At 40.8% G+C, this 25,296-nt stretch overlaps 1 protein-coding gene across 4 annotated transcripts in view; it reads left to right on the plus strand.

The window, feature by feature from the left end:
- Positions 1–25,296, plus strand: part of LOC149150231 (pectin acetylesterase 3-like) — a 277,487-nt gene that overhangs the window by 194,632 nt on the left and 57,559 nt on the right. For 3 of the 4 annotated variants that reach the window (XM_089445798.1, XM_089445796.1, XM_089445797.1), the window contains exon 12: positions 14,036–14,181. The exons of the other annotated variant lie outside the window; for it this stretch is intronic. In XM_089445798.1, the coding sequence (XP_089301924.1) occupies positions 14,036–14,181 (146 nt within the window). The remainder of the gene's footprint in view (positions 1–14,035; positions 14,182–25,296) is intronic. 4 annotated transcript variants of the gene reach the window in all.

Raw genomic sequence — 25,296 nt, forward strand, 5'->3', positions numbered from 1 at the left:
CCTTGGGAGCCTGTTTGATCCTATATAGAGATTTCTTTGATTTGCACACGTGTGCCCCTCTCATGTGTCTCAAAGCCCTCTGGTTCTATATATACCTCCTCCTTTGTCACCTTGTTCAAGAAAGTTGTCTTAATGTCCATCTGGTGAATCTGGCATCCCATCTGCGTTGCTAGAGATATAATCAACCGGATAGAAGTATATTTGGAAACTATGGCAAAGGTCTCCTCATAATCTATACCTTCCTTCTGCGCATACCCCTTTGCCACAAACCTAGCCTTGTACTTCTCCACACTGCCATTTGTAGCATACTTGATCTTGTAGATCCATTGAGAATCCACAATTGACCTATCATTAGGCCTTGGCACTACCTCCCAAACATCATTTGTAATGATGGAGCTATATTCTTCCACCATGGAATCTAACCACTCCTGATGCTATGCAACCTCTTGATAGTGGGAAAGCTCTACAACTTGTGCCATCAATGCTTGGTACATGTATGGCTGTCTATGTTCTCTCTTGTTCATCCTAGGAGCTCCTATGAACTCCTCTGCATCTCTCAATGTCTGATGAACTTCCCTACTGGTTCAACCACTAGTGATGGGTGGTTCAACCAGCTCCTCATCTTACCTTTGTTGCTCCTTCTGTTGTGAACTCACTGGATCTCCTAGACCTGAAAATGTGTTGGTACTGGTAACTGTACTAGATCCCTGTGACTCACCCTGTGGCGGTCCCAGCGCCTACTCCTGCTGCTGGACTAATGGAGCTTTTGTTGGCACACTCTCATCACTTGCTGGCATCTCGCAAGATTTCTTGAAGGCTCTGTCCTCCATAAACTTCAAGTCCCGGCTCACAATAATCTTCCTACTGTTTGGAGCATAGATCCTGTATGCTTTATTGGTTTTTCTATACTCAACGAAATATCCTCTCTCTGCAGTATGATCCAACTTGGTACACTTCTCATCTGGTACATGGCAATAGGCTATGCTGGCAAAGATCTTGAAGTGACTGAATCTTGGCTTCTTGATGCAGGAGCATTGACTCGAAACTATCATTGTATTTTAGTAGACATAGGGGGTCTTGTGCTTTCAAGGAAGTTGGATTCCTGTGTATGTAATCATTAATGTTTTAAGTGATTAGAATAGGAATTAATTAGATATTGTGAGGATATTTGTAAATGCTCTCGAATGTAGGAGAACATGGGTGATTAATGATGATGAGAGAGTTAGAAATAAATTGTAAGTCTTGGACTAGAAAGTGGTTTCATGATTCGAGGAACTAGAGAGGATCCTTAGGGATAAGTAGGAGTTAAAAGTGGATTTAGAAGATTTCCAGGAGTTAGTTCAACAAATTAAGGATCTGAACTAGAATTAGTTCAACGGAGCCTTTTGAATAAATATAAGCCTAAAAGGCATAGTTAGAGGTAGATAGAGGAGTAGTTAGAGAGTAGTTAGTGAGTCAAAGAGTCGGATTGTAAGCCTAACGACAGGAGAAGAAAGGCCACTGATCAGAAAATCAGGCCAGAGAGAGAGACTCTTGTGTAAATACTTGTTTATTAATACAAACAACTCGATTCTGAGTTCATGTGTGTGTATTGAGCAATTAAGATGTATATTGTATATGATCTGGAATTATTCTGTGTAACATAGGTTGCAGGTGCAGATCCAGAAGGGAGTCGGAATATAGAGAAGAGTAATAGAACAACTTCCAACGACGGTTCAGTAGAAGTTGTTGAAGCAGCTCGACAATTGCGATTGTGGGTAGAGTTGTCTTAGAGATAACAATTCCAGCAAAAGAAGTGTTGGGTAGAATTGTTAGTCAACAAGAGGTTCGAGGAGAGAACCATAGAGCTTGTGTTACGGCTTTGTACACATGGACAGTACAGAAGAAAGCCTTTAGTGTTACAGTGAAGGTGGAGGAGCATAAAGGCGTGAGTGGAGTTAAGTGAAGGTGAGAGTTGTGGCAGAACAACGAGGTACCATAACCTTGAAGGAAGCGAAACATAGAAAGCCATTGAAGGAACGACATAAAGCCAAAGTAAAGTGTAGTGGGAGTAGAGAGTGTACGGAAGCGTGATCGTTGTTGCAGTCCCGCAGTTGATCTTGGCTGTCGATCACAAATGTCAACACTTGCGTCATAGTCAACTACGGGGGTTGAGAAGTTGATAACACGCGTGCTAGTTGAAGCGCTGCAAATCGTAGGATTTTATGGCTTCGCCATCCAACAGATATTGGGCTGTAACGAGATCGAGCTTTAACTACAAAGGCGGACCCAGACTTCTATAGATCTAGGGCTTATAATTCTCATTGGGTCCGTAAAGGCATTAAATGTCATGTAAATGGTGCACCGATATCATTGTGGACCGTCAGATCAAGTAGATCTTGATCAACGGTTATAAAACGTCGGGTTAGTTTGTTGATTGGGAAAAGGTGCAGCCGATGGGTCGAGAGTAAGATCAACGGTGGATAAAGATCATGAAAAGATTTTGGAGAGCAGAACCGAGAAGGTTATAGGTGCGACTTTATGTTAATTGAAGTCTGGCTGTGTTATTCACATATCGCAAGTTGGGAGTTCCAAAGGCATATTCTATTGAGTTGAAAGGTTGCCATAAAGGACGAAGGGTTAAGTTATAAAGTCTCGATAGAAAAATTAATGAAGCGTTAGACTATAGAAAGTCTAATGAAATGTCTCCGGATGAGATTAAATGAAGGGGCCTTAAACCTTAGCTTATGAAGGTTTGACCAATCAGGTCAACGAGATTCTTGAGACGAATGAGATTATGCATTCTTATATGCATACTATGGGTATCGCGGGTTTTTTCCCTACGTCAGAGTGGTATCAGAGCTAGTCAAAGCTCTTTTAATTAAAGCAAAATCGTGCAGAATACAAGTGTGATTGCAAAAGAAAGAGGAGATCAAGTTATTTGAATCTGATAAGTAGAAGGCATGAGATAAGATGAGAGTAAGTGATACTCTTAAGAAGACATTGCAGAAGCATAAAGAAAACACGATGATGTTTGCTTTCTTGAGGAAAATGGAGATTCACTCGAATGTGAAGAGTGGATGGGGACTGCTTCTAAAGCCATGTAGTGGCAGTGAACCTGAAGAATCCAATTGAAGGTTGGACAGAGACGATAAGAGTGTTCTTAGAACGAAGCTGAGAAGCAAGCTTTGAAAGCTTGGGAATGAGCTTTGGTTTGAATATCATTGATATGCAGGTGACAACAAAGGAAGGTGAGAAGATTGCAACAACCTAGAGCAAGGAGTGTTCAAGTGGTTCCAGAGGAAAGAACTAGAGAAATGCTAAAAGACTGAGCTCAGAGGAGAGAAGCTTAGTGAGGCATATGTAGCAAGAAGGAGACTTGTTATTGCAGAGGTATTGTTGCAGCTCACATGGGCAATTCCACAAAGGATGTGGGTAGAGTTGCTAAGGAACGAAGAAAACTGGTAAGAGTTTCTGAGTGAAAGAAGATGTGGTTAGAACCTAGTATTTCGTTTGTGATTGAAGTACAAGAGGACAGTTGTGTTCTTAAAAGGTGCAGATGAGTTGAAGCCTAGAAGGAGCAGAGAGAAGTGCTCAAAGAGGTTCCAAAGAATAGAGAACCAAGTGCTTTCCAAAAGACCAAGTATAGAGGAAAGCTTGGTGAGATAAGAGGCAGCAGGGAGGACTTGCTATTGCAGAGGCTTTAATGCAACTCATAGTAAGTGAGTGAGGAACTCATGAAGATAAAGAAGAAGATGACTACTGATAGTCATAACAGAGATAACAAAGGTTCTGAAGAAGACCACAACAAAAGAAAAGTGAAGAAAGAGAATGCCAATGTAAATGGCAAGAGGATGAGTGAAGAGGAAATTGACAAGGAGATTACAGAGATGAAATAACAACTCAATGTATTAAGCATGATACTTGAGGAAAGCCAAAGACTAGGTTGGATCTTGAGGAAAGAGATAATGAAATGGCCTAAGTTACAGAAAAGGCTACAACAGAGGCAAGTGAAGAGCCTAGTGGAAGAACTCAGAGAGGCTGAGTTAGAAATGGAAGTTTCCATTTGTGAAACAGAACAGGGTGAAGTTTTGGTTGAAGATGAAGACTGGAGATCTATGGAAGATCCTATGAATCATATGAAGGATTCAGAACAGCAAGGAGATATGATGATTGAATCATCAAGTGAGACCACAAGGTCTTATGTTTTTAAAATTGATAGTTTGAATATGATTGCAGGTATTGCAGGAGGAAAGAAACCTTTTGAAGATGTCTTCAGAATAAATGAAGATCTAGAAGTAAAAGGTGACAAAGAAAGTTTCTCAGAAGAGGAAGAATTTGACTGGACACAGCAGGAAGAGACTATGTTAGCTGAAAACATTTTAAGGATCATCATTCCATCATGATGATAGGCACATTGGAGATAACTAGGGAAACTGTTGAGGTAGTCAATAAAGAAGATGGACTAAACTCTCATCAAAGGATCAGTGAATGGGAGACAGAATTGGAGCTACTGGAGAAATGGCTGAAAGCACCAGTAGGGAAGAAAGAACCTGATGAAGATTGCAAAGGATATGCAAGAGAGGAAGAGGAAAGAGTCCAACAAAGAAGGGAGTTGGAAAAGCAGAGGATATATACTTAGGATAGATTGCTGAAAAAGGAAGACAAAGAAATTGTCATGAATGACAATCATAAGGAAAAGGAGATGGTAATGAAAGTTCAGCAAATTGACATTACAAAAGGAGGAGTTCATTATTGTGAACCAGAGCAGAGAGATATCATTGAAACAGATGATACAGAGGAGAGTTTAAATCAACATACTGATGTGTTGACAAAGGAATTGAAGGAAAACTCAAAGCAGCATATGGAGATGTTGTTAGAAGGCCTTATATTTTTAATTTTGATAATTGTTTTATGATTACAAGATTTGTTGAAAATGAGACAGACATGTTTCAAATTGAGGAGTCAGTTTTAGAACTGAAGAAGACTAGAAGTTGCCAGGACAGACATGCTGATGAGGAAAAAGAAAAGCATGAAGATACTATGCTTGAAGAAGTTAAATTGATTGTTAGAATTAGTCAAGAAAGTGAAGGACACATATTGAGGGTTGTCAAGGAAGAAGAAGAAAAATATGTTGGAACTGATGAACATCATAGTGATGTATTTGAGGGGAATCAAGTACAAAGGAAATTGGAGCACAATTTACTTTTTGAAAGTAAATTTACAGATATTGAATAGAGGTTGTTTGGACAACAACAAGAGGGTAAGGATGAAAGGGTAGTAGTAAGGATCCAACGACTTCAAAGAGAAGACAGTAAAAAGTAGTCTGAAGATGAGTGGACAGAGTACAACAACAATTGGCAAAGTAATTATCAGTCAAAGGATAAATTGGACATAGAGATTGAAAGAATAACAAGATTGATGATGAACGTGCCTCAGAAGAAAGCAACAGTAAGAAGACTAAGGAGCAGCAGAAAGAGAGACAACAACAGACTGTGAAAGCATAGCTAGTGGAGAAAAGAAACATAAAGTGTGGAAACCTGGAGAACAACAACAAACAACATCAACAACCAAAGGCAAATTACAAAACAAAGTATGGGATCCAGGGAGACAAAGGACAAAAGCACATGATCAGGAGATCATGATTATTTTAACCTTGGGAGTCTAATGTAGGAGCATTGAATCGAAACTATCATTGTATTTAGTAGACATAGGGGGTCTTGTGTTTTCAAGGAAGTTGGATTCCTATGTATGTAATCATTAATGTTTTAAGTGATTAGAATAGGAATTAATTAGATATTGTGAGGATATTTGTAAATTCTCTCGAATGTAGGAGAACATGGGTGATTAATGATGATGAGAGAGTTAGAAATCAATTGTAAGTCTTGGACTAGAAAGTGGTTTCATGATTCGAGGAACTAGAGAGGATCCTTAGGGATAAGTAGGAGTTAAAAGTGGATTTAGAAGATTTCCAGGAGTTAGTTCAGCAAATTAAGGATTTGAACTAGAATTAGTTCAACAGAGCCTTTTGTATAAATATAAACCTAAAAGGCATAGTCAAAGGTAGATACAGGAGTAGTTAGAGAGTAGTTAGTGAGTCAAAGAGTCGGATTGTAAGCCTACGAGCAGGAGAAGAAAGGCCACTAATCAGAAAATCAGACCAAAGAGAGAGACTCTTGTGTAAATACTTGCTTATTAATACAAACAACTTGATTTTGAGTTCATGTGTGTGTATTGAGTAATTAAGATATATGGTATATGATCTTGAGTTATTCTGTGTAACATAGGTTGCAGGTGCAAATCCAAAAGGGAGTCAAAATACAGAGAAGAGTAACAGAACAACTTCCAATTGCGGTTGGGTAGAAGTTGTTGAAGCAGCTCGACAATTGCGATTGTGGGTAGAGTTGTCTTAGAGATAACAATTCCAACAAAAGAAGTGTTGGATACAATTGTTAGTCAGCAAGAGGTTCGAGGAGAGAACCATAGAGCTCGTGTTACGTCTTTGTACACATGGACAATACAGAAGGAAGCCTTTAGTGTTACAGTGAAGGTGGAGGAGCATAAAGGCACGAGTGGAGTTAAGTGAAGGGAGAGTTGTGGTAGAACAATGAAGGAACAGAACCCTGAAGGAAGCAAAACATAAAAAGCCGTTGAAGGAACGACATAAAGCCAAAGTAAAGTGTAGCGGGAGTAGAGAGTGTACGGAAGCCTGATTGCTGTTGAAGTCCCGCAGTTGATCTTGGCTGCCGATCACAAAAGTCAACACTTATGTCATAGTCAACTATGGGGGTTGAACACGCGTGCTAGTTGAAGGGTCGCAGATCGTAGGATTTGATGGCCTCGCCATCCAACGTATATTGGGCCGTAAAGTGATCGAGCTTTAACTACAAGGGCGGACCCGATCTTCTATAGATCAAGGGCTTATAATTCTCATCGGGGTAAAGGCATTAAATGTCGTGTAAATGGTCCAACCCATGTCATTGTGGATCGTCCAATCAAGCAGATCTTGATCAACGGTTATAAATGTCGGGTTAGTTCGTTGATAGGGAAAAGGTGCAGCTGCCGGATCGAGAGTAAGATCAATGGTGGAGAAAGATCGTGAAAAGATTGTGGAGAGCAGAACCAAGAAGGTTATAGGCGCGACTTTATGTTAATTGAAGTCTGGTTGTGTTATTCGCATATCGCAAGTCGGGAGTTCCGAAGGCATATTCTATTGAGTTGAAAGGTTGCCATAAAGGATGAAGGGTTAAGTTATAAAGTCTCGATAGAAAAATTAATGAAGGGTTAGACTATAGAAAGTCTAATGAAATGTCTCCGCATGGGATTAAATGAAGGGGCCTTAAACCTTAGCTTATGAAGGTTTGACCAATCAGGTCAATGAGATTCCCGAGACGAATGAGATTATGCATTCTTATATGCATACTGTGGGTATTGCGGGTTTTTTCCCTGCATCACTTCTTCCCTGAAAAGACTTTTTCTGGTGTTACCTTCCCCAACACCCTGTGAGGAACCCTATTAGGAATATACACAACTGTGTTACATGCTTCTTCCCACAAGAACCTGGGCAAATCCTTGTCATATAACATCGCCTTTGTAGCCCCAACTGTAGACACGTTCTTCCACTTTGCCACCGCATTCTGCTGAGGATTGTATGGAGCTATCCACTCCCTCATGCCTTCTTTCATACATAAACCTTTTAAGTCACTATTTGTGTACTCACCTCCGTTATTTGAGCAAAGAACCTTGACCTTTTTCCCCGCTGCATTCTCCACTAAAGCCTTAAACTCCTTGAAGCGAACGAAGATCTCATCCTTAGTCTTTATAAAATAGACCCAAGTTTTCCTGGAATGATCATCAATGAAAGTGACAATGTACTTGTACCCTCCGATAGATCTAGTGGACATAGGACCACAAATGTCTTAGTGTACAAACTGTAACACCCCATCTGATTTGTTGTCACTTCTTGGGAATGTTGCCTTAGCATATTTCTCAAGCATGCACCCTTTGCAAACATCATCATGTTTCGTGCCTAATTTTGGAACACCTGTTACTCTCTCCATGAGAATTTTAAGTGCTCTATGATGCAAATGTCCCATCCTCCTATGCCATACCTCATTCAGGGCATTCCCACTGTTACTACCATTTCTCAGCAGTGCCATTAGAGAAATGAACTGCAACATATGCAGTTTGTTGCTTTCTACCCCAATCTGTTTCACCTTCTTCCAATTCTAGTGTTTTATGAACAACTTCTTCCCTATAAAGTAGGCATCATATCCCTTATCCTCTAACTGGGATACTAAAATCAGGTTCATACCTAATCTTGGCACATGTAATACATCTGCAACATTGGTGCTTTATCCTGACTCCCTCTCAATCTTAATGGTACCTCTCCCAACTGAAGTGCATTTAGTCTTGTTTCCCATTGTTTTTTGGAAGTACATATCCTCCTCATTGTAGCTGGAGAAATAGTCTCTAACTCTTTTCATGTGAGCTAACGGTCCACTGCCTATATACCAGACTCCCTACGAAGCCGAGCTAGTTAAGAAGGAATATTTGTCCTCTAGTCTGGAAGATAATTCTATAGCTCCCTGAATGTCAAATCCGTTTGTGGTCGTACTGGATAATTCTGGAAAATTTACTAAAGACATCCCAAGTACAATTTCGTGTGCAATTTCTCTTCCACCCAAAACTAATCTGCCACTGCAAACACTGCTGCAAATCAACTAGGCCCAGATTTGCTCAACTGACTCATCTACTCAACATAACTGCTTCTCGGCAACACAACTGCCTGTTGGAACTGCTTCTAAGCTTGTCCAAACTTTTTCTGCCACTTGCAACTGAAAATCGAACCCTCTGCTCAACAATTCAAATTGCATGGTTGGCCCTCTATGCAAACCCAAAAATTTTGCTTAGAGACTCCCTCTGAAGCTTTAAAATTTCTCCTCTGCATCTAAGATTTTGACTTGTCTTCAAACACTCCCTGATACCATGTGAAATTTTCAAGTCTATTGCAACAACTGGAAACTATTCTTCTAACTGATTATTATTATGTATAGTTTATTTGCTACGAAAAATATAAAATAAAATCACAACTGCAATTTTCACCAAAATAAAATACTCTGCGGAAAATAACATGGTGGAAACTGAGAAATATAGGGCACACACACAATAAAATTGACACCGTTATTTTTGGACAAATGTCATCGGAAAAACCCAATTTGGGAAAACTAGTGCAGCAGATGACGGTTTTATTATTATGATGCAAGAATGAAATTTCATAGTACAATCTGGATACCAAACTTGGCAATCCTCAGCAAGATAATCTAACAAAAATTATTGAGGGAATTTTTCCCTTCTCCATGAGCAATCTCAACACAACTTAGAAAAACTAGTTGTTCAAACCAATGTTGCACGAAGAGGGGGGCGAAGCGGAAGCGTTTTTTGGAAGCGGGGACGCGGAAGCGTCATTTTCCAAAAATCTAGGAAGCGAAGCGTCCGCGGAAGCATCTGCTATATATATATATTTATATTTTTTTTCATTTATACTCAAAACAACATCCCAAATAGCAAATTAATTGTAAAAGACATGAAAACATGCATATTTTTGCATAAATCAAGATAGATATAACATCCATTGTACATTAATGATTAATTATTCGAGCATCAACCATTTAGATGCATCAACCATCTAGAATCTAGATTCTTCTCCTCTTGTCTAGCCTTTGCCTCTACCTCGATTGTCTAGGGATATTAGTCAACATTGCCCAATTTTGATCAAACTACCTAATTCAAGACTTAAAATATGGTAGAAAAAGCTTAACATGCTTGATCGATGATTTTGACTTGATTAAAAGGTAATTTTTTGCTAAAGGCGTGCCGCGTGACAAAGGAGTTCAACAATTAACACCACCAACACTAGGGTACATATAGGGCTTGGTGCTCTTGATTAAATGCTAATCGCATACCTTCATACTTGATATAATCTAATGAAATGCCACAATCCCATTGATCCTGAATTCTTGAAAATTGTTAAGTCTGTTGAATTTTGAATAGGATATGAAATTCTATTTTCTCCATATGAAGTCCAATGAGGCTGGAACCACTCTCAAACATCCTGAGTCATTTCATGTTAATGTTAAAAATTTAAGTAAAAGGATGAAAATGAAAAATAAAGGAGAATGTCACTTTTACTTTAAGAATTTAACATTACCATGAGGGATCATCTGCTATATTTATATTTTTTTTTGCCTTCATTCGTCACCCTAACCCAAGGTGGACCCACCCCCAACAAGCAAACTCACCTAAAATGAAAAAAAAAACGATTTTCTAAACGCTTTTTCGGAAGCGTACACTTCCTCCTCCGAAGCGCCACGCTTCGACGCCCGAAGCGCCGAAGCGCGCTTCGGCGCTTCCGTACCACGCTTCCGAATTTCCAGGAAGCGGTGCTTCTGAATTTTGGAAGCGCGCTTCCGGCCAAGCTTCCTAGGGGCTTCCATACGGGACGCGCTTCGGGGCTTGGAACCGTGGGGGGGGGAGGCGCTTTGTGCAACATTGGTTCAAACTCTTGCGCAGACCCTCTTTGCAGTGCTTGCACAAACCCTCACACGTGTGGCCCGAAATTGCCTCTGATAAAGCTGTCCTTCTTGCCAGTGTTGCTGGAAGTGACTCTCTGACCCTCTGGAAAATTATCCCAACTTTTGGACCCTAAATCAACCTCCTCCTTAACCAGATCGAACTACTTACTAAAGCTATCTGCGAAACCTCTCATGAAATAACTCGGCCTTCTGCTGCTGCCTCTCCAGAACTGGAAACTCATTCGAAATTCACTTTTGTTTCTCCCTCTCTGTGTCATCATCCCTTTTGGCTCGAACTCTACTTCCCTGCTCTACTGCTATAGCTAGATAGCTCCATCTACCAAGGACCTCCACCTCCTAAGTGTGTTCTCCATCTATCCATTGAGTTGCTCTTACAATTTCTCATTGGTGAACCAATGGGATTAGGTCCCCATCAATGACTAAGATCATCTCAAATACGATCCATGTGAGTTTCTAGAGAATTCTCACCTTTCTCAATTGATTACTGTTAATTAATCACTTTTCTTAAGTTAGACTTCAGAACTATTTAATTATTGATCAATTAACTTAATTAAACAATTTCTAGGTGTTTTCTCTAGAAACTTTTTCTCGTTTTTGGAGATTTTGTGTTTCTTAGCCTCTCTGACCAAATTCGAGATTATAACACTTGTCTGATGCTACAAAACTAACAGACTGTTGTCATAAGGCCTCTCCTTTGGCCTCCTGTTTATATTTTTGCATTAGTTTACATAGGGAACCATTGGTCCTTTAGGGTTTTACCCACTCAACATTTAACAATTAATTAAATTGGGTCTCAAGCCCACAACTTTGGGTCAAAACCCCAACCACTTGGGTAACTTTCCCAACCAACTTTTGGTGAGTTTTTGAGACTCAGAAATACCTTTTGAGCTACCCACATTCCAACACTCCCTCTTGGTGAGAAAGGTATTTCCATCACATCTTGAAATCTCTAGCTCCATGTCTTTCCTTGTATACCCATGACTGTCCTTGCATGATTCATGATTTTCCCTTGCGTGGCCATAACTATGGCCATAACTATCCTCGCATGTGTCACGTCTTCTTTTGTCCTAGGCCTAGCTTTATCTTGCATGGTGCATGAATGTCCTTGCATGCAACATGAATTTTCCTTGCATGCTCCATAATTATTCTCACATGGGCTATGACTTTCCTTGCACCACCATGAGTGTTTTCACATGGTTCGTGAATTTCCTAGAATGGTTTGAAAACTCCACTCTCTCGCTTGAACCTAAAGATTCAAATTTCCATTGGGCAGCTGATGTTCCTTTGTAGTCTCCCTCTGAGCCTACACAAACTCCATTGGCTCACTCTGCTTTGCTTCCCGGAAAATGCTGCCACTGAACTTGTGGCCTTCCAAGGTTAGTCCCGAGCTACATCCGAACACTGGGCTTAATCCACTCTAGACCACTGCAACTCAACTCTACACGAGTTCTCATCCTCCTAGGTCAAATACCTCATGTGCACATGGCTCCACTTCCAAATGTGCAACTCTACAACCCAAAAAAATACAATCTCACAATCAACTTGCCATCGACACTGGGGCTATCTCGTCCATGCCCAAACACCTTCTTTGTTGAGCCTTTTGTTCCATGTCTAGGAAACAAGCAGCGCCCTACAACATTTTCATAGCTCCCTCTTGAGTTGATATGCTGTGGACACTCTGATTCAACTACTCCTCAAAGTAGCTCTTATACCATGTTGAAATTTCCATGCTCTCTAGGTCTGGTATATGCCCTATCGAGGAACATAACACACTAGAGAATTCCAACACAAAATCACTTTGCACATCGGAAATATAACAACAATGAAATCAATAAAGTACAGAGGTTTTATGAGTGGAAATCTCATTTCTTATTTGTCCAATAACAAGAAAACATTAGGGCTCCCTTACCAGGGATCATGGCCCTTCATGAGACCCGATACAATTAGGATACAAAATTTAGGGCTTGAGGTCTAATCGTTCAAACCTTCAATCTACCCATCACAACAAGACAAAATAACTTGACTTACTTGTTGTAGCAGTCATTTTCTTTCATCCCTTTTTGTCCACTTTTCCCTTGATGTACCTTGTTGTAGCTTCAACCCTTTGCTGCTACAAACTTCTTTTATTATTGTTTGCTCTTTTAGATTGAAACCCTCTAGCCTATCTCAATTGGCCACATAGAAGCCCTAGGAAGAAACCTTTTCTCCTCTTGACCAACTCATCTGGGCATTATCTAGCCCTCAATTGTTCTCCTGTAGGTGTCGGCCTACTTGCAACTTCCTTTGAATTCCCTAACTAGGGCTACTGGACCAGTGTTCAACCTTCAATCCTCCGTTAGATTTCTTTCCAACCCTTGTTCAACCTTCTAGGCTTATTGCCCACTGTTCCAGCAGACTTGGCCGACCCTCCTCAATTGGCTCTTGATTTATCTGGACACACTACCTCAGTCCCTCTGCCCTCTTTTAAGGATGCAACCAAGCTCTTACATAGGAAAGACGCTACACTTGACATATAACTCATAACCAACCTTCTCCTGGAGCCTTGACCTACCTTTTTGATCCACATATGTTGCTACCAGCCCCTCGGATGTCTACTTGTCGCTGTGGTTGGCCTTAATTCTAGTCAGCAATTCATGGCTAGTCTTCCGACACCACTGGTAGACCTCAGATTAGATACAATGACTCCTTGAGGCACTTTGGATCTACTCCCTTTAGCTCTACCCAACTCTCAAATGGTCTTCTTGAAGCCTGCAGCTTGATCCTTCATTCTTGTGGCCTAGGAAAACATAGTCCAATCCTCTTCTAGTGCTCGGATCTCAATGCTATATTAACACTAACATAGATCAACCCTTCAATGTCCTTTAGGAAAAATTCCTGAACTTGGCTTCTAAAGAACAATTATACTCGACCTTCTTTCTAGGATAGTTCTTGCACAAGTGAAGTCACATTTCAACTTGTGTCATTAGGCCTCTCTTTACGCTTCCTCTTTTTAATTTTGCATCAGGTTACTTAAGGAACCCTTGTTCCTTTATGGTTTTACCAACTCAACCAGTTAACAATTAATTAGAATAAAAAATTAATTAACTCGGGTCTCAAGCTGACAACTTTGGGTCAAAACCCCAATCCCTTGGGTAACATGCCCAACAAACTAACCTTTGGTGGGTTTTCTCTACTCAGGAATACCTTTCGAGCTACCCACATTCCAACACCATTTTGATGAAAATGTTGTGTTTCACATGGAAAAATTGTGTTGTTGATTTATAAAGATTTCATATCTTGGGTTCAAACCTCAATTCCAAGTATAATCCTTAAAAATTTAAATCTATTCAAATAGTAGTTCAATTTGCTCACCTTAATCCTGTGAATAATTCTAGGTATGAAAAGCTATAATATTTTATATTTATACCCTTAGATATTGATGTATCATTGTCAAGTAACTTTTTCCTTCATTTTATGGACAGGTTATAGGATGGAAATGCTTAATGCATTGGAAAAATTTAAGCTCTCTGAAACGGGAGGCATGTTTATTAATTCATGCTTCGTACATGGCCAATCAGAATTTCAAGACACATGGTTTGCATCGAACTCTCCAATGATAAATAACAAGGTAATTCTACTCATATAGTACAAAGCTTATTTTTGCTTAGTAAGGATGCAATTAACCTTTACTTTTTCTAGCTTTTAAGAGGTCTATTCATTTTGATTAAGAATTATAATATGTAACGACAACCACAACCACATAACATTTTTTATCTTGCAATTTTGCATGAGAACCATATTGAGTTATCTCACACGTTGGATTAAATTGCATTAATTGAGCATTTATCATTTAATGGATGTAATGCAATATAATATATAACCACTTTTAAGTTTCTTTTCCAAAAATTAGAGTTACGAAAATATGTGTTATCACCTAAAAAGTGCTCACCTATCCATTTTTCCACTAAGATGATCAAAATACGCTTAGTATTGTTTTTTTACACATTAAAACCCACTTTCACCTTAGGAAATAATTGAGAGAACCATTTTCCTAAATTATTTTTGATAATAAGCCAAAAACCCATGGAATAATTAAATAAATCACAATTTATTTATTATTCCCTTGAAATAATTATTAAATCACTATTTATTAATTATTTTTAACTACATTACCTAGGAATAATTAAATAAACCAATATTTATTTATTATTCTTGAATATCTACACATTTCTCCTATGAAATAATTATTAAATCAATATTTTGTAAGTATTTCCAACTCACCTTGACCATATATCCTTGAAGTAATAAATAAATCTTTTCTTAATTACTTTAACCAATTTTCTTAATTAACTCAATAAATCATTATGTTTTGAGTTAGTTCACTAAATAAAGATTTTTGACCATTTCATTAATCTTTTCCCCTCTTAAATTAAAATGTAATAAAATACTCCTAACTGTTAGATCTTGATTTGGTTTGATAATATTTTATTATTTGACTAGATTTAGATCTATCCTAGCATTTTATTATAAATAGAGAGGTTTTCCCCTCACTCTACACATGACACATGATCATAATCATCATCGTCACTCTATTCTCATCACTGAATAGCTCTCCACATTGAGTTTTACCAACATTTTTCATTTGCTCATTGCAACTAGAGAGAGATAAAGCTACCACAAAAAGCGTAGGGACTCAAAAGGACCCATCCCACAGAGGAGGACATTATAGAACCATGTCTATGCTCTTCTCCAACAAATGTTTTCAATTATAATAAAATCAAATTCTTTCCATTGGGTTTATTTCAATTTTCGTTGGCATATGTTTTTTAGTGTTTATAGTCTTTTTTGTAGGGTTTTCTAACATTATTCTTGCAGATTTGAGAGTCTTTGCAGTGTTTTTAAGCGAATCGTCACCAACCATATAAAAGTGGATATTGGCTCACCTGCTCAAAATTCTTCTCCTAACAAATGGTGACTCCACTGGTCTTCTATTGTTAGCAAATGGTGACTCCAACGGTTTAGATATTCAGATCCCTGTTGACTGCATTAAACATTTATGCATTATACGTTCTTTCTTTTTCGTTTTTTCTTTCTATTTTTGTCTATTAGTGGTTATTTTGGCAAAAATGTTTTGCAAGTCACAAGTTCCAAATGCGCAAGAGACGACAAGTGTTGGGCATTGGATAATCCAATGCTCCTCATGTGTTTCGCGACTTGTGCTTAACTGCCTCTCGATGATCCATTAACTCTGTCGATGTGTCCGTTTACTGACACCTATGGGTTTTGGTGTAACGACAATCGTGATTCCAACAAGTGGTATTAGAGCCAAAGGTCTCAAGTTCGAATCACACTCGACTCTTGATGGGGGGGAGATTGTTGGGCATTGGATAATCCAACGCTCCTTGTGTGTTTCATGACATGTGCTTAACCGCCTCCCGATGATCCATTAACTCTGGCGATGCATCCATTTACTAACACCTGCGGGTTTTGGTGTAATGACAATCATGATTCAAACAACAAGATCTGACAAAGCCTTGAAGTGGAAGCTCTAGATTAACCAATGCACTTTTTGGGGCAAAACCTGTGGTGGCCAACATAGGAAACAGACCACAACCTACGTTATAATGCAAAAACAAGTCAGAAACCTATGTTACCCTCTTTTTTCTAAATTTTTGCAATATTTGCCAAAAGTTTAACTCTGTTTGCTTGTTAGGTGGGGTTTTCTGCATTCTATCACTGCACTGTAGGCTTGGATCTCCTTAGCTTATCTAGTTTTTAGAGGCATGAAAAAGGTTCCCTAGGAATTCTAGTACTCCTCTTCAACTTTCTTAGGGATGTAGTTGAGTTGGTAGTCTACGGTTTTAGAGTTGTTCACCACTATTTTCAGTAGAGTGGACCTTTTGTTCCAACTCTTTTGTAAGACTATGAAGTGACATTTGAGGCCCTCTTTGGCCTTTGTTTCACCATTCCTCAAGGTCCTCTTTAGGTGACTTTTCATTGGTTAGTAGTTTGCTACATTTTTCAGTCTAGATTCAGTCCTTTTTTATTTTTTTTGTTGTTGCATAAAGTAGGCCTTTTTCACCACAAATCCCAACCCCTTTGGCCTTTGATCTTGTGATCTCCATTTTGGTTGCCTTCTTTTTCTCTGTGTGTTGTTCTTAGGCCTCCTTGGGTGGGAAGTAGAGTGTGTTTTTTTACTTTTCTATTCATTTCAGTGCAATTTTCATTTCTGCAATTTACTCTCCAACAACACATGTTATATTACATGCAAAACCAATAAAACATCACACATTTGCACACATAACACACCCTAAGCAAACAAGCACTTGATTAGCACCTCCGAGCCAAAGATTTTGAAAAACAACGACTTAATCTCAACATACATAGATTTAAGCCCATTTGGCCACCTAGGCAAAACAATATTTAAGCTAGGGTAGGGTTGGTGTAGTAGGCATCCCAATAACGCCCACCAATGACTTACATTAAGACGTAAAGGTTGTGTAATTAGGGAGCTTAAAATCCTCCAGCAACCAACAACCAAAACCAAAGTCGAGTAGAAACCTGTTTAAGAGGGGATTAAGGTTAGGTCAAGGATACTGGCGGTTCCACTTGAGGCTACCCAACTCTTGATAGGGAATCCAGGTCCACGGTTGACTACCCAGAAGCTCAATATTCACTCGCTCCTATTGAACAGAGGTAACTTAGTGGCCATTCTTAGGATAAAACCCTATAGGTGGTGGTTGTGTGTAGGAACCATCCCTTTACCCTACCTTTCACCTATGTCACAAGGTTTGTCGAACCTTAACCTTGAAATTTGAATTTTGGCGAACCTCAAAAATGTTTTGAGGTTCGACGAACCTCATTGAACCTCATAGCCAATGACCAAGTCCATAGATCAAAACTCATAACTTCATGTCACAACTCAAGCTTGTATTTTATCCTTGTAGTTTCCAAGTTTGTGATAGCATATTTTATGTTTATTGATGTTGATTTCTTACTATTTTGTCCTATAATTCATTTTAAATTGATGTGTTTATATATATAGACGAACCTAATAGCGAACCTCATCAAAAAATTCGAACTCAAACCGAACCCAATCATTGTCGAACTCGAACTCGAATACGAACCATGTGACATTGCCTTTCACTAGACGACTCAGCTTGTGGATATGAAGTCCCACATGTTGAAATTTGGTACCGGAGGACAGGTGGTTCCCTTAGGCTTTGATCTTTGGCCTAGGGAAAAGTGTCCAAAAGAATTTAATTTTTCTCCTAAAGTGACTTTATAATTTTATAAAGTTAAATCTAATTTAAAAATGACTTTAAGTGATAAAGTTATTAAGTCTAATTTTAAAGTGACTTTTATAAAGTCAATGAAAAATTAGAAAGGAAAAGTGACTTTGGAAATAAATGACTAAGTGGGTCTTTATTAAAGTGGGGTGAATTAAAAAATAGAAAGTGAGATTTAAATGAGCATTTAATCTCAACCATTGATCTAAATCTATTTCAGCCATTGGATTTAGAGATCACCCAAAAGTCACTTGGATCACCCAAAAGTCACTTGGAGTTATATTAAAGGAGGAAAAGGAGGAAAAGGTCATTCATTCTTTCATGAGCAGATTGGGAGAAGGAGAGCAAGAGAGCAAGAGAGATTTCTGAGCAGGAAGGAGAAGGAGACAGCAGCTTGGCACACATTCCAAGGCAGCAGTTGAGCAGATTTGTACAGCTAATTCAGCACATAGTGAAAGGCAGATTTTTGCACAAAAATCGAGGAGCAGTTTGCTGATTTTTCTGCACACAAAACGGAGGTCGTACAGCATTTATTGCTGTCCTGTTTGCTGTAATTTCCAAATTGCTGTGAGGCACGGGAAAGGAGATAAGTTGTAAATTTACTTGCTGATTTTTGCTGAATAATTCTCACTGTAAAAAGACAAATTTCAGAAATAAAGAAGAGCTCTCAAACTGGTTTTCCCCAAGAGTTGTAGGGGGTTTTTCCAGGGTCAAGTTGACCAAAAATATCAGTGTTTTAATGTGTTTTAATGGCTGTTTTTTAATTGCTGATTTTTAATTCTGCAATTTCCAGCATTCTGAAAAATTTCCAGAATTTGTGTTTTCAGCAATATTTATTTTTTCAGTCTGTTAAATGTATGGTTATGGGAATGGGCATTTAACTACATGGGAGAAATAAGGAGAAACTGAAAACCGGGGTGGGAAAACAGAAATTTTTACATGGTATCAGAGCTTGAGTGCTGAAGGGCAGTTTGGGACAGCAAAAGGAAAAATTGCAGTTGCTGATTTTTCACTTAGAAAATTCCAGCAAGCTGATTTTTTCATAAACAGCAGTTTTATCTTTACTACAACAGTGCTATTTTTCAGTTTTAGGACAGCAGGATGTCATTGGGATTGAGGGTGGAGGATAGGTTGGATGGGCATACAAATTACAGCGTTTGGAAGGAGAGAATGCAGAGTATCTTTGAGGAGGCAGAAGTCTGGGATATCATGGTGCATACCGCACAGAACCCTGTTGTTGTGCCCACTGATGTTACTCAGTTGGCTGAGTATAAAAAGAAGAACAATAAGGGTAAGAGGCTGATTCTAGACGGAATCAAAGACCATTGCATTCCTCATGTGAGAGGAAAGAGCAATGCCCATGAGATGTGGACAGCATTGTCCAATCTCTACCAGAGTACCAATGAGAACCGGAAGATGGTCCTGAAGGAGAAGCTAAAGAACATTAAGATGGGTAATGATAGTGCAGCTGGATATCTCACAAAGATTACTAATGTGAGAGATGAGTTGGCAGCGATTGGAGAGGCCATTCCACCCACTGAGTTGGTGCGGATTGCAGTGAATGGCCTCCCCCGTTCATGGTTGAACTTTGCTGATGGGGTTTGTGCACGTGAGACCCTTCCCACATGGGAGAGGTTTTGGGATGATTGTATTCAGACAGAGATCAGGAAAGGGCAACTTGGGGCAGCCAAGTCAGTTGAGCAGGATGAGGACGTAGCACTGGTGGCAGGAGGCAAGAAAGGCAAAGGGAAGAAGCAGGCTTCCACAAGCGGTGGTGGAGGCAAAGGCAAAGGTAAAGGTAAACAGGGGAACACACAGAAGGACTATTCCAAGGTGAAGTGTTGGAATTGTCAAAAGATGGGACACTATGCAGTTGTGTGTCCGGAGAAGAAGAAGAAGAAGGGGAAGAATCAGGACGTGGCAGCTTCAGCAGAGATTGAGGACTTTGCTGGTCGTTTTGACCGAGAGTTTGCGTTCACTACATGTGAGTCCTCTAGTACAGGATCACCTGCCACACAAGTTCAGAGGGAGCATGCTTTTCCCTCGATTAGCGGAGCATCTACAGGTATCTGGTATGTGGACAGTGGGGCTTCACGTCACATGACAGGAGTCCGTGAGTACTTCTCAGAGCTTTCAGAGAGTGGTATTGATATTGAGGTAGTACTCGGTGATGACAGAGTTGTTAGAGCAGTCGGGGTGGGGACAGTGACATTTCAGAGGGAGTCCAAACCTCCCTTGAAAGTGTCAGAGGTTCTTTATGTGCCAGGGATGAGGAAGAACCTCATATCCGTCTCAGCTTTGGAGGACAGAGGATATGAGGTACTGTTCAGGGGAGGACAAGTGTTGATGTATCCCAGGGGCGCTCCAGCTGATTCAGCTAGAGTGATAGGTGTACGCCATGCAAAGGTGTACAAGTTTGCATTTCAGCCCCTTTTGGCATTGAGCAGTAGTACCGACAGCAGAGCTAGCAATTTTGAGCTGTGTGAGATTTGGCACCGCAGGATGGGACATATGTATCATGGAGCCTTGAGGACATTGCGGGAGATCACTACAGGTGTGCCAGATTTCAGTACTGATCACTTTGATACTTGCAGAGGTTGTGCGATGGGCAAGTTTGCCAAATCCCCTTTTCCCAGCAGTGACAGCAGAGCGACGGGGATACTTGATTTGATTCATTCCGATGTGAGCGGTCGGATGTCTCATGTTTCCTTGAGTGGATATGAGTACTATGTTTTATTCATTGATGATCACTCCAGGAGGACCTGGATTTATTTTTTGAAGACCAAGAGTGAGGTCTTCAAGCGGTTTCAGGAGTTCAGAGCTCTTGTGGAGACTCAGACAGGTCGAAAGATCAAGTCCTTGAGGTCGGACAATGGAGGAGAGTACACCCTTGGAGAGTTTGTTGACTATTGTGCGGAGGCAGGCATTAGGAGGGAGTTCACTGTTCCTTACAACCCCCAGCAGAACGGGGTTGCGGAGAGGAAGAACAGATCCATCATAGAGGCTGCCAAAGCCATGATACATGATCAGGGGTTGCCATTGTTCTTGTGGGCAGAGGCCTGCAACACAGCTGTTTACTTGCAGAACAGGAGTCCGCATCGTGCTTTGGGGCACATGACTCCGGAGGAGGCTTTCTCTGGGAAGAAGCCTGATATTGGTCATCTTCACATCTTTGGATGCATTACATACTCCTATATACCCAAAGAGAAGAGGACCAAACTAGAGCCCACCGCAGAGAAGGGTATCTTTGTGGGCTACAGTGAGACCTCAAAGGCCTTTCGGATTTACATTCCTGCACAGAGGAGAGTTGTTGTCAGACGGGATGTGAAGTTCGAGGAGGACAGGGCCTTTAGGAGGTCACGGGAGTTAGAGTATCTGGATCAGCCAGACCCTCAGCAGCAGTTGAGTCAGTCGCAAGGATCCAGTGGGCAGGGATCAGGAGGATCCGGAGGTACATCTATGAGGATGTCAGGTCCATCAGTGAGCAGTGGCTCATCGAGCCAGAGGGGTGGTGCTCCGGGCAGCATGCAGAGCAGTTCACAGAGCAGTTCACTAGGGAGTCCACTGATGGACAGTTCACACGGTACCTCAGCTTCTACAGGTTCAGGTGCAGGCAGGAGGACAGCAGACAGACAGTCAGGAGTTCAGGCTACTGATGATGATGAGGAGGAGGAGTTTCATTCTCCGGTGGAAGAAGTGCGCTCAGGGAAGAGGAAGCCCAAGTGGCTTCAGGACACCTTGAGAGATGCCACATCTGTTGCTGAGCCGAAGAGGCCGGTCAGAGAGAGTAGACCACCTGAGAGGTTTTGTAGTTATATGGCGATGGTTACCAGCATCCTTGACTTTGAGCCTTCTAGCTATGAGGAGGCAGCTAGCCAGCAGGTCTGGAGAGAGGCCATGCAGGAGGAGTATTCTTCTATCATGAAGAATGATGTTTGGGAGGTGGTGCCGAGGCCTGAGGGCAAATCCGTGGTTACTTCCAGATGGCTTTACAAGGTAAAGCATGCTGCAGATGGCAGCATTGAGAAATTCAAAGCGAGGTTTGTGGCTAGAGGGTTCTCCCAGGTAGAGGGAGTTGATTATGAGGAGACCTTCGCTCCCGTGGCTCGATATACTTCGATCCGCTCCATTATATCGATAGCAGCAGAGATGGGTTGGAAGATCCACCAGATGGATGTGAAGACCGCATTTCTCAATGGCTTCATACAGGAGGAGGTGTACATTGAGCAGCCACAGGGCTTTGAGGTGCATGGGAAGGAGTCCCATGTGTGCAGATTGAAGAAGGCCCTTTATGGCCTGAAGCAAGCTCCCAGAGCTTGGTACTCCAGGATAGATGCATACTTGCAGGGGATGGGTTTCACAAAGAGTGAGGCAGATCCGAACCTTTACTTTATTGTGATTGGTGAGGAGCCTCTCATTCTGGTGCTGTATGTGGATGACTTGATCATTACAGGTGCAGAGAGACTCATAGAGCACTGCAAGAGAGATCTTGCGGCGGAGTTTGAGATGAAGGACATCGGCTTGATGCATTACTTTTTGGGTTTGGAGGTGTGGCAGGAGGAGGGGCATTTCTTCCTGGGGCAGGGGAAGTATATTGTGGACATCCTTAGCAGATTCCACATGGAGGATTGTAGACCCATGTCGACACCGATGATCACCAACTGGAAGAAGCTTCATGCTTCGGATTCCGAGTTGGTGGATCCCACATTGTACAGGCAGCTGATTGGTTCCTTGATGTATTTGGTCAACACTAGACCAGATATCTGTTTTGCAGTCAACACGATGAGTCAGTTTATGTGTGAGCCTAGGAAGGTTCACTGGGTGGCTGCAAAACACATTTTGCGGTACTTGCAGGGGACAGTGGATTATGGTCTGGACTACAGGCAGGGAGATGGAGTGAGATTGGCAGGATACACTGATTCTGATTGGGCAGGTTGTGCTTCTGATAGGAAGAGCACTTCAGGGTGTTGTTTTGGGTTGGGTTCAGCAGTAGTGTCATGGTTCAGCCGGAAGCAGCAGTCAGTAGCACTGAGTTCAGCGGAAGCAGAGTATATGGCAGCCAGTCTAGCTAGTTGTGAGGCTATCTGGCTTCGCAAGATGTTGTTTGGCTTATTTGGTCAGCCGTTGAGACCTTCAGTGATTTACTGTGATAATCAGAGTTGCATTAAACTCACGGAGAATCCAGTATTTCATGACAGGTCAAAGCATATCGGGATCAGATATCATTTCATCAGAGACTATGTTCAGAAGGGAGCTGTGAAGCTTGAGTATATTTCCACTGATGAGCAGGTTGCAGATATCCTTACCAAAGCCTTACCACGGGGCAAGCATGTCTACTTCAGAGACAAGATGGGTGTGGTGAGGAACACCTTCCTCGGTAAGAGGGAGTGTTGAAATTTGGTACCGGAGGACAGGTGGTTCCCTTAGGCTTTGATCTTTGGCCTAGGGAAAAGTGTCCAAAAGAATTTAATTTTTCTCCTAAAGTGACTTTATAATTTTATAAAGTTAAATCTAATTTAAAAATGACTTTAAGTGATAAAGTTATTAAGTCTAATTTTAAAGTGACTTTTATAAAGTCAATGAAAAATTAGAAAGGAAAAGTGACTTTGGAAATAAATGACTAAGTGGGTCTTTATTAAAGTGGGGTGAATTAAAAAATAGAAAGTGAGATTTAAATGAGCATTTAATCTCAACCATTGATCTAAATCTATTTCAGCCATTGGATTTAGAGATCACCCAAAAGTCACTTGGATCACCCAAAAGTCACTTGGAGTTATATTAAAGGAGGAAAAGGAGGAAAAGGTCATTCATTCTTTCATGAGCAGATTGGGAGAAGGAGAGCAAGAGAGCAAGAGAGATTTCTGAGCAGGAAGGAGAAGGAGACAGCAGCTTGGCACACATTCCAAGGCAGCAGTTGAGCAGATTTGTACAGCTAATTCAGCACATAGTGAAAGGCAGATTTTTGCACAAAAATCGAGGAGCAGTTTGCTGATTTTTCTGCACACAAAACGGAGGTCGTACAGCATTTATTGCTGTCCTGTTTGCTGTAATTTCCAAATTGCTGTGAGGCACGGGAAAGGAGATAAGTTGTAAATTTACTTGCTGATTTTTGCTGAATAATTCTCACTGTAAAAAGACAAATTTCAGAAATAAAGAAGAGCTCTCAAACTGGTTTTCCCCAAGAGTTGTAGGGGGTTTTTCCAGGGTCAAGTTGACCAAAAATATCAGTGTTTTAATGTGTTTTAATGGCTGTTTTTTAATTGCTGATTTTTAATTCTGCAATTTCCAGCATTCTGAAAAATTTCCAGAATTTGTGTTTTCAGCAATATTTATTTTTTCAGTCTGTTAAATGTATGGTTATGGGAATGGGCATTTAACTACATGGGAGAAATAAGGAGAAACTGAAAACCGGGGTGGGAAAACAGAAATTTTTACATGGTATCAGAGCTTGAGTGCTGAAGGGCAGTTTGGGACAGCAAAAGGAAAAATTGCAGTTGCTGATTTTTCACTTAGAAAATTCCAGCAAGCTGATTTTTTCATAAACAGCAGTTTTATCTTTACTACAACAGTGCTATTTTTCAGTTTTAGGACAGCAGGATGTCATTGGGATTGAGGGTGGAGGATAGGTTGGATGGGCATACAAATTACAGCGTTTGGAAGGAGAGAATGCAGAGTATCTTTGAGGAGGCAGAAGTCTGGGATATCATGGTGCATACCGCACAGAACCCTGTTGTTGTGCCCACTGATGTTACTCAGTTGGCTGAGTATAAAAAGAAGAACAATAAGGGTAAGAGGCTGATTCTAGACGGAATCAAAGACCATTGCATTCCTCATGTGAGAGGAAAGAGCAATGCCCATGAGATGTGGACAGCATTGTCCAATCTCTACCAGAGTACCAATGAGAACCGGAAGATGGTCCTGAAGGAGAAGTTAAAGAACATTAAGATGGGTAATGATAGTGCAGCTGGATATCTCACAAAGATTACTAATGTGAGAGATGAGTTGGCAGCGATTGGAGAGGCCATTCCACCCACTGAGTTGGTGCGGATTGCAGTGAATGGCCTCCCCCGTTCATGGTTGAACTTTGCTGATGGGGTTTGTGCACGTGAGACCCTTCCCACATGGGAGAGGTTTTGGGATGATTGTATTCAGACAGAGATCAGGAAAGGGCAACTTGGGGCAGCCAAGTCAGTTGAGCAGGATGAGGACGTAGCACTGGTGGCAGGAGGCAAGAAAGGCAAAGGGAAGAAGCAGGCTTCCACAAGCGGTGGTGGAGGCAAAGGCAAAGGTAAAGGTAAACAGGGGAACACACAGAAGGACTATTCCAAGGTGAAGTGTTGGAATTGTCAAAAGATGGGACACTATGCAGTTGTGTGTCCGGAGAAGAAGAAGAAGAAGGGGAAGAATCAGGACGTGGCAGCTTCAGCAGAGATTGAGGACTTTGCTGGTCGTTT

Source organism: Pinus tabuliformis, chromosome 9 (genome assembly GCF_031772625.1).
Source record: "Pinus tabuliformis cultivar Carrire ecotype Pingquan chromosome 9, CPIR1, whole genome shotgun sequence".
Classification (NCBI taxonomy): Eukaryota; Viridiplantae; Streptophyta; class Pinopsida; order Pinales; family Pinaceae; genus Pinus; species Pinus tabuliformis.